The sequence below is a fragment of the Xyrauchen texanus genome, chromosome 2, assembly GCF_025860055.1.
Source record: "Xyrauchen texanus isolate HMW12.3.18 chromosome 2, RBS_HiC_50CHRs, whole genome shotgun sequence".
Taxonomy (NCBI): Eukaryota; Metazoa; Chordata; class Actinopteri; order Cypriniformes; family Catostomidae; genus Xyrauchen; species Xyrauchen texanus.
In genome coordinates, this window is record NC_068277.1 from 4568613 (window position 1) to 4582383 (window position 13771).

Below are 13771 nucleotides of genomic sequence, written 5' to 3' on the forward strand. Positions count from 1 at the left end.
ATTCCAGATCAAACTCTCTTGTGGGTGATTATGCATGTGCAACTTTGAGCAGATTAGAGATCACTGCTTCAACTCTAATAGGTTGCTAGTTGCCATGGTGACATCAGCCTCAATATAGCAATTTGGGTGTTTGAGTACAGGGGGCAGTTAGAGAGGGTGTTTAAATCTTAATGTTTTGTTAATGAAGGAGTTACAAATTCCAATAGGCAAGTACATGAATATCTACATACTGTTTCAAACATTGACATCTTGCTCTTTTGGGGGAGAAAGTGTTTAACATTTAATTGTTGTAGTTTGTCCTCAAATGTTATTTTAAGTCCAACCAAGTGGCCCACTGGAGGAAATCAAGTTAAACTATCATAAGATTTGAGAATACCAAATTATATTATTGACTGTAATGTAAAAATTGTGGCTGTTAAACAAATTACATGCAACAGGGCTGAAGGCTTACATTAGGAAAATTTGCTTTTTTCTGGTCATAAAGTGTACCAAGAAAAAACAAAATCTTTTCGTTAACCCTCCTATAGTATTCTGCCATTTTATACCTAAATAAATTTTCCTTTTTTAATAAAAATGGTTCCCTATCTGTTACTCACTCTATGTTGGTCGATGTAGTGACACTTGGGGTCACGCTTGGGAGCCCCAAACACCTCTGATATTTGAGAAAAGGCCAATGAGAATATGCGAGTGGAAATTGCATACCACTTCCCCGGACATATCGGAATAAAAGTAGCCAGCTTGGAACCACTCATTCAGATTTGTTCTTTGGAGCCGAGCGGTGTTGATGAAATCCACTGACGTTCCATTCACCTCTGACGAGAGTGAAGCGAGAGTGTTAAGACGGTTGTTGGATATATGGCGCATTACAGCGGGTTCTCCCCTTTCGCACAGATAAGTGCAGAGAATGCCCCTGGGCGCTTCAGCAGCCACTCTTGAGAAATACTAAGAGAGTATATTTTCTCTAAAAGAGTAGCACTGACAGAGCGTGTCTTTTAAAAGATGCCTTTCCGTTTTTGTGCAGTTCCTGGATGCGGTCGATATCTCTCCGCCTCTGCCGGCCACGATCGCTGTCTCACATACATGGGCCGTAGGCACAGTGAGGCAGCGTTTGCAGATGGTTCATGTTCTTATTGCAAAAGCATGACAATGGCAACGTTGAGGTCGAGGCTTACTTTGTTTAGAGGGAAAGCCACTCAAGCCGCTTCCCGTCCCGGTCCTTCTGCCTGTGGGCACAAGGCCACGACGGTTAGTGCTGCGGGCTAATTGGGGACCCCAATGGGAGTGGTTCCGCCAGGCGAACCCCCACGGACTTCACATTCCCCAGTATGCTCGTTTGCCCCGGTCGAGTTTATGAATGAGGCAGGCTGTGTTTAATGTCTCATTCGGGGATCAGGAGGAGGATGAGCTCTCGATTGCAGCATCGGACAACCTTCGGATGTGGTTGCCCAGTCTGAGGCCGACAGGGAGCTGGCGGCCATGCTTGCCCGGGCTGCCACGAGCGTCGGGCTCCAGTGGAACCCTCCACCCTGCCCTGAGCCCTCGCGGCTGGATGACTGGTTCCTGGGCTCAGAGCGCTGCTCACAGCCACGCTCTGCCCCAGTTCCGTTCTTCCCGGAGGTGCATGAGAAACTCACAAAGTTGTGGCAGGCACCTTTTATTGCCCGGACCTGGCTTCCATGTTACTCCGCTCTTACTACCCTCGATGCTGGGGTGGCCAGGGGGTACATGGAGGTTCCTCAGGTGGAGCAGGGATTGCTGTGCACATGGTCCTGCAAAACACAGCCACCTGGCGGAACCGGTCTAGGCTCCCATCCAAGGCCTGTAAGTCCACGTTGTCAATGACGGCCAAAGCTTACAGTGCCGCTGTATAGTGGTCCCACTGAAACTATTTCAGAGGCTCCTGGGGCATATGGCATCCTTGGCGGTGGTCACGCCACTCACGTTGATGCATATGAGACCGCTTCAGCACTGGCTTCAGACTCGAGTCTCGAGATGGGCATGGCGCCACGGTATGCATTGCGTGGCCATCACACCGATCTGTAGCCGCAGGTTCAGCCCTTGGACTGATCTTGCATTTCTACGGGCAGGGGTTCCCCTAGAACAAGTGTCCAGGCGTGCAGGTGTCACAACGGAAGCATCCAAGTCAGGCTTGGGTGCCGTTTACAACGGGCACACAGCCTCGGGCTCCTGGAAAGGTCCTCGAATGCATTGGCATATCAACTGCCACTGGAGTTGCTAGCAGTATTGCTGGCTCTGCGGAGGCTTTGGCTGTTGATCCAGTGCAAGCATGTGTTAGTCCGGATGGACAACATGGCGACAGAAACGTAAATAAATCACCAAGGCAGTTTACACTCACGTTGCATGTCGCAACTCGCCCGCCATCTCCTCCTTTGTGGTCAGCAGTGACTAAAGTCGTTGCGGGTCACTCACATCCCGGGCGAACTCAATCGAGCAGCGGATGCACTGTCGCGGCAAGTGACACTCAAGGCAGAGTGGAGAATCCACTCCTAGGTGGTGCAGCTGATTTGGAGTCTATTTTTTGCACAGGCTCCAAGTTAACTTATGCAGTTAATTTATTCTAAACCTTTTTTTCTCTGAAATGTGTCACTTTGGTTTACAGTGGCATTGCATAGGTTGTAATTTTTACATAAAAAGTGCAAAAAGTCTGATATGATTTATCTTTGTTTTTACATCACAAAAATCTGCTGTTTTAACTGGGGTGTGTAGACTTTTACAGCCACTGTATGGTTAACCATTTTCTGTTTATTTTCATCACATTTGGCATTTCAGAATATCTCAAGTATTCTATAAACAAATGAACCTCCATAGTGACTGGATCAGTCAACGGGAGCCCACTTTGGACATTTTTCATAACAAATCTCTTCACCCCACAATGTGAAAAACAATGTGTTTTATGGAGGGGCTTTAGCCCCTGCAACAAGGGGGCTTTTATCCCAAATAGGCCTTCTACCCTGTCACTTATTGGACAGCTACTGAAAATATTTTGATAGAATCACCTTGAACAAAAATATCAAATAAGTATATTAGCTCTTAACACATCTTTAGAACAAAGACTTCAGAGAGAGGGTAAATGTTACAACATCAGTTTTATCTCTTCATACAAAAAATTATTTACACATACTCATTAAATCACATACCTGTATAAATGAAATATGCTTATGAGAACATGTAGTAAAAACCTCAAATGTATGCATGATATTCTCTGTTCGCCTCCTATATGAATTCAAAATATTCAGAAATATAAAAAATATTTTGTGTGATGTTTCTTAATGCTTTATTTGCAAAGTACTGTCATAGTGATGGTTGTGTGTGTCTCTATGTGTGTATTATATTTTAGGTGTGCTCATTCTGTTAAAAGTTGTCCATGAGTTTATTTGTATCAGTAGTGGTAGGAGAGCTTGTCTGATCAGAGATGACGTAGAGTCTGTTGTCGAATGAACACTCTCCAATGTAAGGCCGATGGATTTTCTTAAAGAACAGAAATACGGAGAGACCCACCACAGCAACTATGACAAAAACCACTCCAACAATGATGCCAGTGTGGCTGGTAGGCTTGTCTTTCAACACAGGCACTGCAATGCAAAGAGAGACATTGAGAATATGAATAATTGACAGTAGCAACAGAAACAAATCACTCTCAAGTGAGAATTTAGAGACATGCTGTACACTACCGGTCAAAAGTTTGGAAACACCCACTTCATCATTACTACTGTATGTTTCAATGTATTAAAACAAACCCAAATTGTTTAACCATCAGAGACTCAAGCATTAACATTGATGAAGCCACTGATTTTTGTCTTTAAAATGCCCCCCTTTTGCTTAGCATAAACCTTTAGTTCAAAAGTTTTTTTTACTTTGAAGTCCCAAAAAGCACATAAATACAGCATAAAAGTAATCCATTACTCCAGTATTTTAATCCATATCTTCAGAAGCGTTATGATAGGTGTGGCCAGTGCTTGATGTAGAAGAAAAAAAGTGCAGGTACTCTCCTTGTTAGTATAAAACTCACTATAGGTAACTAACATGTATATAAAAATGACACACAATCAGGATATGTGCGTGTATGCAGGTTCAGTGACACTTCACGTTATAACTTGTAACGAGCACAGATGCTGAACTGATGAGACACGCATATTTACCACAAGAAGAATGGACAATAAAAGCTTTAAGAAACTTTTCTGTGTATTGTTTTTAAAGGCTTAGTTTTCATCATCGATTTATCTTTTGTTGAAAAAGGTTGTGCATATGAGCTGACATGCTGTTGCACATGCCGCTGAGTGTTGTTAAACTCACCGCTGAGCACTCGGATGTTTAGAATTTGACGCAATTTTATGACAAACAGACACAGATAAAAGTGATTGGCGGGCCGCATTAAATCACCCACTGACTTACATAACATAACAAAGTAATTACATCATAACGGGAGACTCTGAGAAGTGGTGGTATGCAAGAAAAACTGCCCTCTGTGATAAAACTCATGCGATTGAATGACAATCAGACAAAACAGATCAATATTTAAGTATTTTCTACTATAAATTCCTGCCCTGTAGGTGGCGATATGCATGAAGAATGTGAATCGCCAAAAACAAAAGAAGAAGAACTCTTATGAGTGCTGGTTAATATTTTTGAATTTATAGTAAAAAAAAGGACTTAAATATTTTTCAAAAGCCACAGCTATCATATCCCTTCTGAAGACATGGATTAAACCAATGGAGTTGTATTGATTACTTTAAAGCTGCCTTTATGAGATCTTTTGAGCTTCAAAGTTCTGGACACTGTTTCTTGCAGTGTAAGGACCTACTGAGCTGAGATTTTTCATTGTTATTTCTTTCAAACTGAAGTGCATTCATAAAATCAACATAATATGAATTAAGTAGTCATTCGGAATAAATACTAATTTTTAAATAAAATTTAGAATCAGTTTAGAATCAAATATGTTTTTCAATGACTTTGACATTCCATTTTAAAAGTACCATCTGAATCCAAGTTATAAATAAACTGAAACACATTTAAATCTAATGATTTAAAAAATGCACTTTGACATCCCTAATTATATTACAGCTTTACAGTGAAATGTAGTTGATATAGTACATACGTGTAACTGATGGTTTCTCTGTCTGTGGTGTAACTGATGGTTTCTCTGTCGGTGGTATAACTGAAATAAAAACAACAACATATTTTTACGTTTTCACGAAAGGTAATTAAATGGAACAATATAAAGTGCGGTCACACTTTATATAAGGTGCCCTTAACTTCTATGTACAATCATTAAATACAAACAAGACTATGTGTGACGCTCCTGTTCTACCCGCTCTGTACCGGACTCGAACCAACATCTCCGGCGTGGGAGGCGGGTGCTCTAACAAGGATGCTAAAGGCTACAGCCCCTAGCGTCAGCCACTAGTGCACCTCTTGAGGTCAGGAGAGTGAGGTTTACACACTGCACAGCTATCTACCAGCTGGCTCACGTTACACTCACCCCCCTAAACCTCACTGCCATCCGGGTCACGGCACCAATGTGACGCTCTTGTACTTCCCGCTCTGTACGGGACTCGAACCAACATTTCCGGCATGGGAGGCAGGTGCTCTAACAAGGATGCTAAAGGCTACAGCCCCTAGCGTCAGTCGCTAGTGCACCTCTTGAGGTCAGGAGAGTGAGGTTTACACACTGCACAGCTATCTACCAGCTGACTCCCGTTACACTCACCCCCCTAAACCTCACTCCCATCCGGGTCACGGCACCAATGTGACGCTCTTGTTCTACCTGCTCTGTACGGGACTCGAACCAACATCTCCGGCGTGGGAGGCATGTGCTCTAACAAGGATGCTAAAGGCTACAGCCCCTAGCATCAGTTGCTAGTGCACCTCTTGAGGTCAGGAGAGTGAGGTTTACACACTGCACAGCTATCTACCAGCTGACTCCAGTTACATATGTATTTACGGTGTAACTGAGGTACGGGTAGGTTTAAGAGTAAGGGGTTGGGTTAGGATTAGGGGTTAGAGTTGGGTTAGGGGTAAAGTTAACAGTGTAACTACAAATGTAATTAAATGCAAGTACTTTAAATGTAATTACAATGCAACACCAAGTACGTAGATAATAAGTACATTGTATCAAATGATTAAGTACATAGCAGTTAAGGCCACCTATTAGTATAAAGTGGGTCCTACCGTACATTATTAATGTTGTATTTAATTCATGCTTGACTGACCTTTCGCCGACTTGCAAATGTAATTCTTGCGACTAACGCAGTTGGCGGTACTCCACATCCCATTGTTGGACTGGACCTCCACACATTTGTCATTGTTACTGGGCATCCGCGGTATCCAGTTTGTGTAATCTACAACCATATTATCGATCCAAATCCATTCACCTGTAACACACACATTCAGATTATGTTTGTGTTTTGACTACTGTGATGATTTTGATGATTTGGTTGGTTTAGATTAAGGCAGTTCTCACCTATATGACTGCGGTGCATGCCGATCCAGAATGATCTGCTTTCATCCTGCAGAATCTCCACATTCTGACTAATAAACTGAGATTCAATTGGGTCTTCAATACTCACTAATGATGCACCTGAAATTAGAGACGGTACTCTTTTGTAGTTGCAACTTTAACAGATACTGTTAGTATCTAAGGCTAAGACCTCCTTATGTGTATTACAGAGGAACTGTTTATACTGCGATAGACTTGAGAGGGAGTAATGTCGTACCCATCCTCATGCAATCCACTGTAGCGTGAGCCCAGTTGTTTGAAATGGAGTTCATAAAGGCATAACAGTGTCCTCTAAAAGGGATCCATGTTTTATGTCTCTCTGACTCAGGGCAGTTCCCGGGCATCTGAGGGGGGTCTGTGGGGGCAATAACTGTGGGGCGGAGGGAAGAGAGGTGTTCGCATATCAACCTAAACATGTATAGCATATATTGGCGGTTGACAATTACATGACATACTATTTTACTGTCCAATAAAAGTCAATACATTTTTCTCTTATATATTCAGCATTTGGCTGGACAGCAAAGAAAGATTTTATCCATGACCATAAAATTATCTTTTCAAATTGTGTTTGAATTTTTTTAAAGCTATTTCAAGTGCGATTAATCGGTTTCAACAGTCGGTTTTCGGCAATAAAATATGCCGAATGTTGCAGATATATATTTGTTTTATTCCTCATCAATAAACCACATCAGGTAAAACATATTTAACCCTACAGTGCCGCCTGTATAAAATGTTATCCACTGTTTTCTAAAGCCTGTGCATCATTAACATTAACGGTTTTCTGCAATGCACTAGATGTCTGCTGCCACCTGGTGGATGTTTCCGGGCATTTCTTGATGGAAAAAATATTTTTTTACATTTTCCAAAAATGTCGGCTTTTGTATTGCATGGACTCGTTTTTATTTATGTGAAATATTTGAAATATTATATATTTTAGATATTTAAAATGAGCATTTTCTGAATATAAGCAACTTGTGCTTGGTTCAACTTTTGTATATTATTTTTCAAATGCATGTTGAAATCCATGTATCAAATATGATACAACAGGCTTTTGAGGAAGATCTCTCAATCATCATTACATTACATTCATGCCCACCACAATATAAAATCACAGAACATCTGACATATACATTATATAAGATATATTAAAAGTGCAAAATAATATTTCTGTGTATTTTCATATATGCAGCCTGCTCTGTAAAGTAAAATAAAGAGCTTGTAAAGTAAAATAAAGAGATCTTTATAAATATATAAAGATCTCTTTATTTTACTTTACAAGCTATTATGATGTCATCGTACCATAAGTTCCTGAAACTCAGTATAGTTTTTTTTTCAACTTCCCCTTTTTTAAATGTCAATACATTTGGTATCTCTGATAAGCCCAGAGAGTCCTCTGAAGGTACCCCAAGATGTACCACTGTAGAAAAACTTAAATAAAAAATGTCCTACACAAAAATGAATTACTGGGCCTCAGGAGGATAATGACATTTAAAAAAAAAAGGGGTTAAATAAATTATATTGAATATATAGGCTATAAAAAGCTTCATTTGTTAAATACATAGAGCACCACAAAAGAGGCAAGTCTCAGTAATTTCAAAATAAGAGTCTCCCAGTGTATTTGGGCTTGTTAGTTGTTAAAAGTCCTGCAATATACATCAAAAGTATATTATTACATTTACATTTATGCATTTGGCAGACGCTTTTATCCAAAGCGACTTACAGAGCCCTTATTACAGGGACAATCCCCCCAGAGCAACCTGGATTTAAGTGTCTTGCTCAAGGACACAATGGTGGTGGCTCTGGGGATCGAACCAGCAACCTTCTGATTACCAGATATGTGCTTTAGTCCACTATGCCACCACCACTCCATCAAAAGTATATTTTTGGGTAATTATTGGGATTTTGGTTGCACAATAAACTGCTTTAAGAATTTTGTTCATTTTAGAGCTTAAATGTCTGTGCCTTTCATAGAAACGAAAGGGGTCCGAGCAGGATTTGAACCGGGGTCTCTAGCATGGGAGGGGGGTGCGCTAACGAGGAGGTTAAAGTCTACAGACTCTAGTGTCAGTCTTGAGGCCAGGGGAGTGAGGTTTACATAAAACAGAACAGTAAATACCAGCTAGCTATCATTACAAACACTAAGAAAAATATATTGGGGGTCATTGGGGGTCCGCATGCTTATTTTTAAAAAAAATGTTAAATGCCGGGGGAAATGAAACCTTTTAAATAAGGTAGACATTGACCCGGCCTCTTTTCTGGGTCTACTCCACCTGTAAATTTTATAATAATAAGGGGTCTATTTTCACAAATGACTGGTCATGTGTTTACATGTTCCTCTAAAAATGTAAGAAAGTCTTTCCTATATTGTCATTAAATAATTGAGTCCCGTGAGTGACTCACAAGATCTATACCAGGGCAATATTTTGGGGATCTTTTAAGAAATGATTATCAGGACCCCAACAGGAAGTAAATAAGACATTTTTAGGCTTTTAAATGAGATGTTTAATGCAACCAATGGGGTGAGTTTGAGGTGGGACAATCTGTTTGTACACACAATAGATGACAGAGTGAGTTTTCTGGAATCTGTTTAAATTGCTTTTGGTGATACTAGTGGCACAGAAATTCACTTTAACATAAATCTAAAACATACACTTATTCTATAAGCTACTATGTTAAGCGATTTTCATTTTGACAGTAAATTCATTAATAGAGAAGAAAACATTACTATACATCTGAAGTGAATTATCACAAAATCCAGAATTATTGCTGGCATCAAAATCACTGTAGTTATTAAATGATGATGCAGATTTGATTAGACATTATTGTTAGTAGAATGTAAAATGAAATACCTGTAGATCGTTTGCAGAGGGAATAATAAGTGCTGTTGCATGCTGTGGTTTTCCAGTCACCATCCGTGTCAATATATACACAGGCTAAATTATTTCTGGGCTCTCCTTTTGCCCATTTACTGTATCTCAGATGCCAGTTATCCACCCAGCGGTACTGCCCACCTGTCTGAAGCAAATTCAATTCATTTTATGTTTCAAACACGTTTATTTATTGGCGTTTCTTCAACTTCTCATTAAAACAATCATGTTTCATTTTTTTTCTTTTTTTAATATAAAGATCACGTTACAACTAACTTAGACAAAATTTAACCAGGCCTTCATAATTTACTTTTTGTACTTTTCAAATGATCTTTTAGTCTTGACCCAGACTTTCAGTAGTAAACTATGAAAATCCATTATAAAATACAAAATATGACATGTTTAAAACTACAAGAATTTAAACAAAGAGTGAAATAAACAAACAATTTCAATATTTATTGTGAGAAAATGATTTCTAGCAATTTTTCAAAATTAGTTATTTCCACCACAAAAACAAATTGGCCAATAATTAAGTTTTCTCAAAAGTTACTGTACTTGCTTAAAGGGACAGTTCACCCAAAAATGAAAATTCAATCATTGTTTATTCACCCCTATATGACTGAACACAAAGGGAGAAATGTTGTGCTCTGTGATGTCATACAATGGCAGTTTATGCTGACCACCTCATCAAGTTTCAAAAGAACACAAAAGTATCATTCAGAAATCAAACAAAAACATAGAGGTTACAGGCAGCCACAGACACACCATGTCCTAACCTGACGGCAAACAATATGCAATAAAAGTTGTTTTCTATGTTAATCAGAGTTTTTGTCCTAACCAGCAATGACGAGTGATGTAAAAAATTCAAAATAAGGCTGGGCATAGAAATGCATCAATTGTTCGACTACAAACTCTTCAGACACGTTTAGTGAGTTCTGTTCTCTGTTTTGTGTGCAGCTGTGATGTCTTCTGTTGCCACTATCACTGTGGAGGACCTATTTTTAAATAAACAAACAAGTTTTTGCTTGAATGCCCCGATGTCGCGAGGGCGCTGCGTGAACGTCTAGGTCACTGTCATAACCCCCGTTCCCTGATGGAGGGAACAAGACGTTGTGTCGGTGAAGTGACACTAGGGGTCTCTCTTGAGAGCCTCATTTGCATCTGAGCTTTGCAAAAAGGCAAATGAGAATTGGCGAACAGAATTTGCATGTCCCGCCCCCAGACATAACAGAAAACCGTTGTGTTTTCTAAAAATGTTCTACAACAAGTTGCTAAATAAGAATTACAACTATCACTCAAGGATGTGAGTTTAGGTGCTTGATGAATTGTCTTTATTTAGCAACATGTTGTAGAACATTTTTAGAAAACAAAACGGCTTCAAAAATGTACATTTGAGGTATAACTGAGTAATTTATGTTACAGAATAAAATATGATTTTCTCACAAATCAAAAACTGCTTATTTAAAAAAATCCACAGAAAGTTCCTGAGAGAATTCATGGCGAATTAGCCTCTTGCAGTTGTTATTAACTGATACAATAGTTCAATTAATTAAATGCTAATTTTATCCTTAAATTTTTCATGTGTGTTTTGTACCAGGTTGCTGTTCAGTCCGATCCACAGCGGTTCTTTGAGTTCGCTGACTCTGAGGATGGTGTACGCCTGACCGATGGAGTCCAGTACACTAGCTAGATCCGCATCATCTGCTTTACACTGTCTCCTGGCTTCATCCCAGCTCATTTTCTCCATCTGCACCTTGTATGAATCGTTGCCCAGAGTGAAGAACTTTTGAGGCATTGCCGTAGTCACCGGACTAGGAAGCTGAGCATCTAAAACACATACATTGAGCAAAATTAAACACGGTCAGGGATGATGCTAGTATGCCATCTTTGGTGGGGCACTGGGGGGCGCAATGCCACCCTAGCCCCATTAGACACAGCCATGTATACTATAGGCATGTATCATGTGTAACAACTGGTAACAACAGCTGCATCCATCAATTAGTAATGTGTTATGACCAGTGTTTTTGTGAAGTAGTCATGTAAAGATGATTGTATTGATGTCTACCAGTTTTCCTCTTGCAAATGAATCTTTTCTGATCTTCACAGTGCTCAACTTTCCACAAACCCGTCATCTTCTCAGGGTATCTCATCATGACGACACAGTCAGAATTCTGCAGGGAACACCGTTCAGAGATTTTAATAAAGTGTAAAATGCACTTAGTTGAAAAAAGCATTGCTACTTGTAAATTGCTTTAACTATACAACATGTATTTTATATAGAGGAATTGTGTTAGTATTAGACATAACGTGACAATAATGGACAAAAAGCACAAACTATGTGTTTCTCTTGGCGACCAGAGGACGCAGTCGTCAAAGTAAACAATTCTGATCAGCTCATCCACAGAGTCTACTTTGAACAAGTAAAAGCGTTGACAAGATACAGCTTCACTTTCTGTTTGGCGTCATCACCATAAACTTCATTAGCATATTACAAGTAAATAGTTGGATTCGTAAAATTATTTTTTCAAGCATGGTCTGAAGGATAATCTGACCCAAATGAGTTAAGAATTGAACAAACTCTTAAATGTCAGAGTAGCAAAAAAATTACTTTTGTGAGAAATGGTCTAATGATCATGGGTAGAAAAAAATGATTTTCGTTAAAATCTAATGATCAGAGGTGGGTAGTAAAGTGCTACATTTACTCTGTTAAATTTACTTGAGTAACTTTTTTGGGGGAAAAAATTACTTGTATAAATTCATGTAAACATCCACGTTAAGTGTAAATGCCTTTTGCTGTGCCGAATGTGTGACTGACAACTGGAGTGCGAACAGACGTATAGCAAGTTGCGTACTCTACATTTAGGGAGTGGCGGTACTGACACTAAAAACTGTAACTACACTGAAATAAGAACTAAAAGCTATGAAATAGTGAAAGTAGGCATTAATATAACATGATATTTGCTTTGGTTTATATTTCAGCTTTATATACAATGTTCCTGTTGGACATTGTTCTCGTTTTCACCTTAATAATTACTAGAAAGTTTTCCAAACCTCTCTTCTTATTGTCAAATTCATCCAGATCTGATAAGAGCCCTTAAAGGGATAGCTCTCTTTTACTCACACTTATGCCAGTTGTGTATGACTTCCTTTCATCTGCTAAACTCAGATGAAGATTTAAAGAAGAATTTCTCGGCTTTTTTGGTCCATGCAATGCAAGTGAATAGGTGCCAATATTTTAAAGCTAAAAAAGTAATCCATAAGATGCCAGTGGTTAAATCAATATCTTCAGAAGTGATGTGATAGGTTGATGAGAAACAGATCGCTTTCACATTCTTCTTCTTGGGTTTTTAGCGATTCACATTCTTCATGCATATCGCCCCCTGATGGGCTTGGAGAAGAATTTATAGCAAATAATTTCTTAAATATTGAACTGTTTCTCAGCCACACCTATCACATCACTTCTGAAGATATAGATTTAAATACTGGAGTCATATGGATTACTTTTATAATTCCTTAATTTGCTTTTTGGAACAATAAGATTTTGGCACCCATTCACTTTCATTGTACTGACCTACAGAGCTGAGATATTCTTCTGAAAATCATAATTTGTGATCTGCAGAAGAAAAGAAGACATACACATCTGGGATGGCAGGAGGGTGAGTAAATGATGAGAGAATTTTCATTTTTGGGTGAAATATCCCTTTAAAGTGATAGCTCAGCCATAGTTTAATATTCTGCCATAATTTCCCTACCCTCACGTTGTTCCAAGCCCGTGTGACCCTTTTTATTTTGTGGAACATAAAATATTTTAGACAGAATGTAAGGAACTGACTGTCTCAGTCACCATTCACTTTCAAAATATAGAGGGAAAAAACACATTCGCTGAAAGTAAATGGTGACCAAGGCTAAAATTCTGTCTAAAATCTCCTTATTGTGTTGCATGGAAAAAAGAAAGTCATACGGGTTTGGAACAACATCATGGTGAACGGTGACAACATTTCATTAATAATAATAATAATAATAATAATAATAATAATAATAATAATTCTGTGATACATATTAAATGTGTATTATGTAAATGGAATATATGAGAGTTAACATCTATTATGTCATTTGTGAAAGTAATTAATTAATCACTACTTGAATACTCTTTTAATTGGATACTTTCTTACTCTTATTCAAGTAATTATTTATGTTAGCACTTTTACTTTTACTTGAGAACAATATTTGGCTACTCCATCCACTTCTGCTAATGATAAAGAACATTTTGTAGTAAAGAATTACGATTCTAGTGCATACGTTTCTGAAGCTGTTAGCAGAAAAGTCAGTCAAACTTTAAAATGTTGGTGGCACTAAAGGGTTTGGGACACTGAACCCAGAATTGGTG

General features: G+C 38.9%; 1 protein-coding gene across 1 annotated transcript in view; it reads right to left on the minus strand.

Annotated features, from left to right (window-relative positions):
• Positions 1 to 2757: 2757 nt before the first annotated feature.
• The window catches only part of LOC127617077 (macrophage mannose receptor 1-like), a 39007-nt gene continuing 27993 nt past the window's right edge, over positions 2758 to 13771 (minus strand). Inside the window, exons 24-31 of the mRNA XM_052088961.1 lie at positions 11450 to 11555; positions 10979 to 11211; positions 9367 to 9532; positions 6735 to 6887; positions 6482 to 6598; positions 6231 to 6392; positions 5117 to 5176; positions 2758 to 3593 (exon numbers count right to left, since the gene is read on the minus strand). Of these exons, the coding sequence (XP_051944921.1) occupies positions 3373 to 3593; positions 5117 to 5176; positions 6231 to 6392; positions 6482 to 6598; positions 6735 to 6887; positions 9367 to 9532; positions 10979 to 11211; positions 11450 to 11555 (1218 nt within the window). The 3' untranslated portion in view covers positions 2758 to 3372. The remainder of the gene's footprint in view (positions 3594 to 5116; positions 5177 to 6230; positions 6393 to 6481; positions 6599 to 6734; positions 6888 to 9366; positions 9533 to 10978; positions 11212 to 11449; positions 11556 to 13771) is intronic.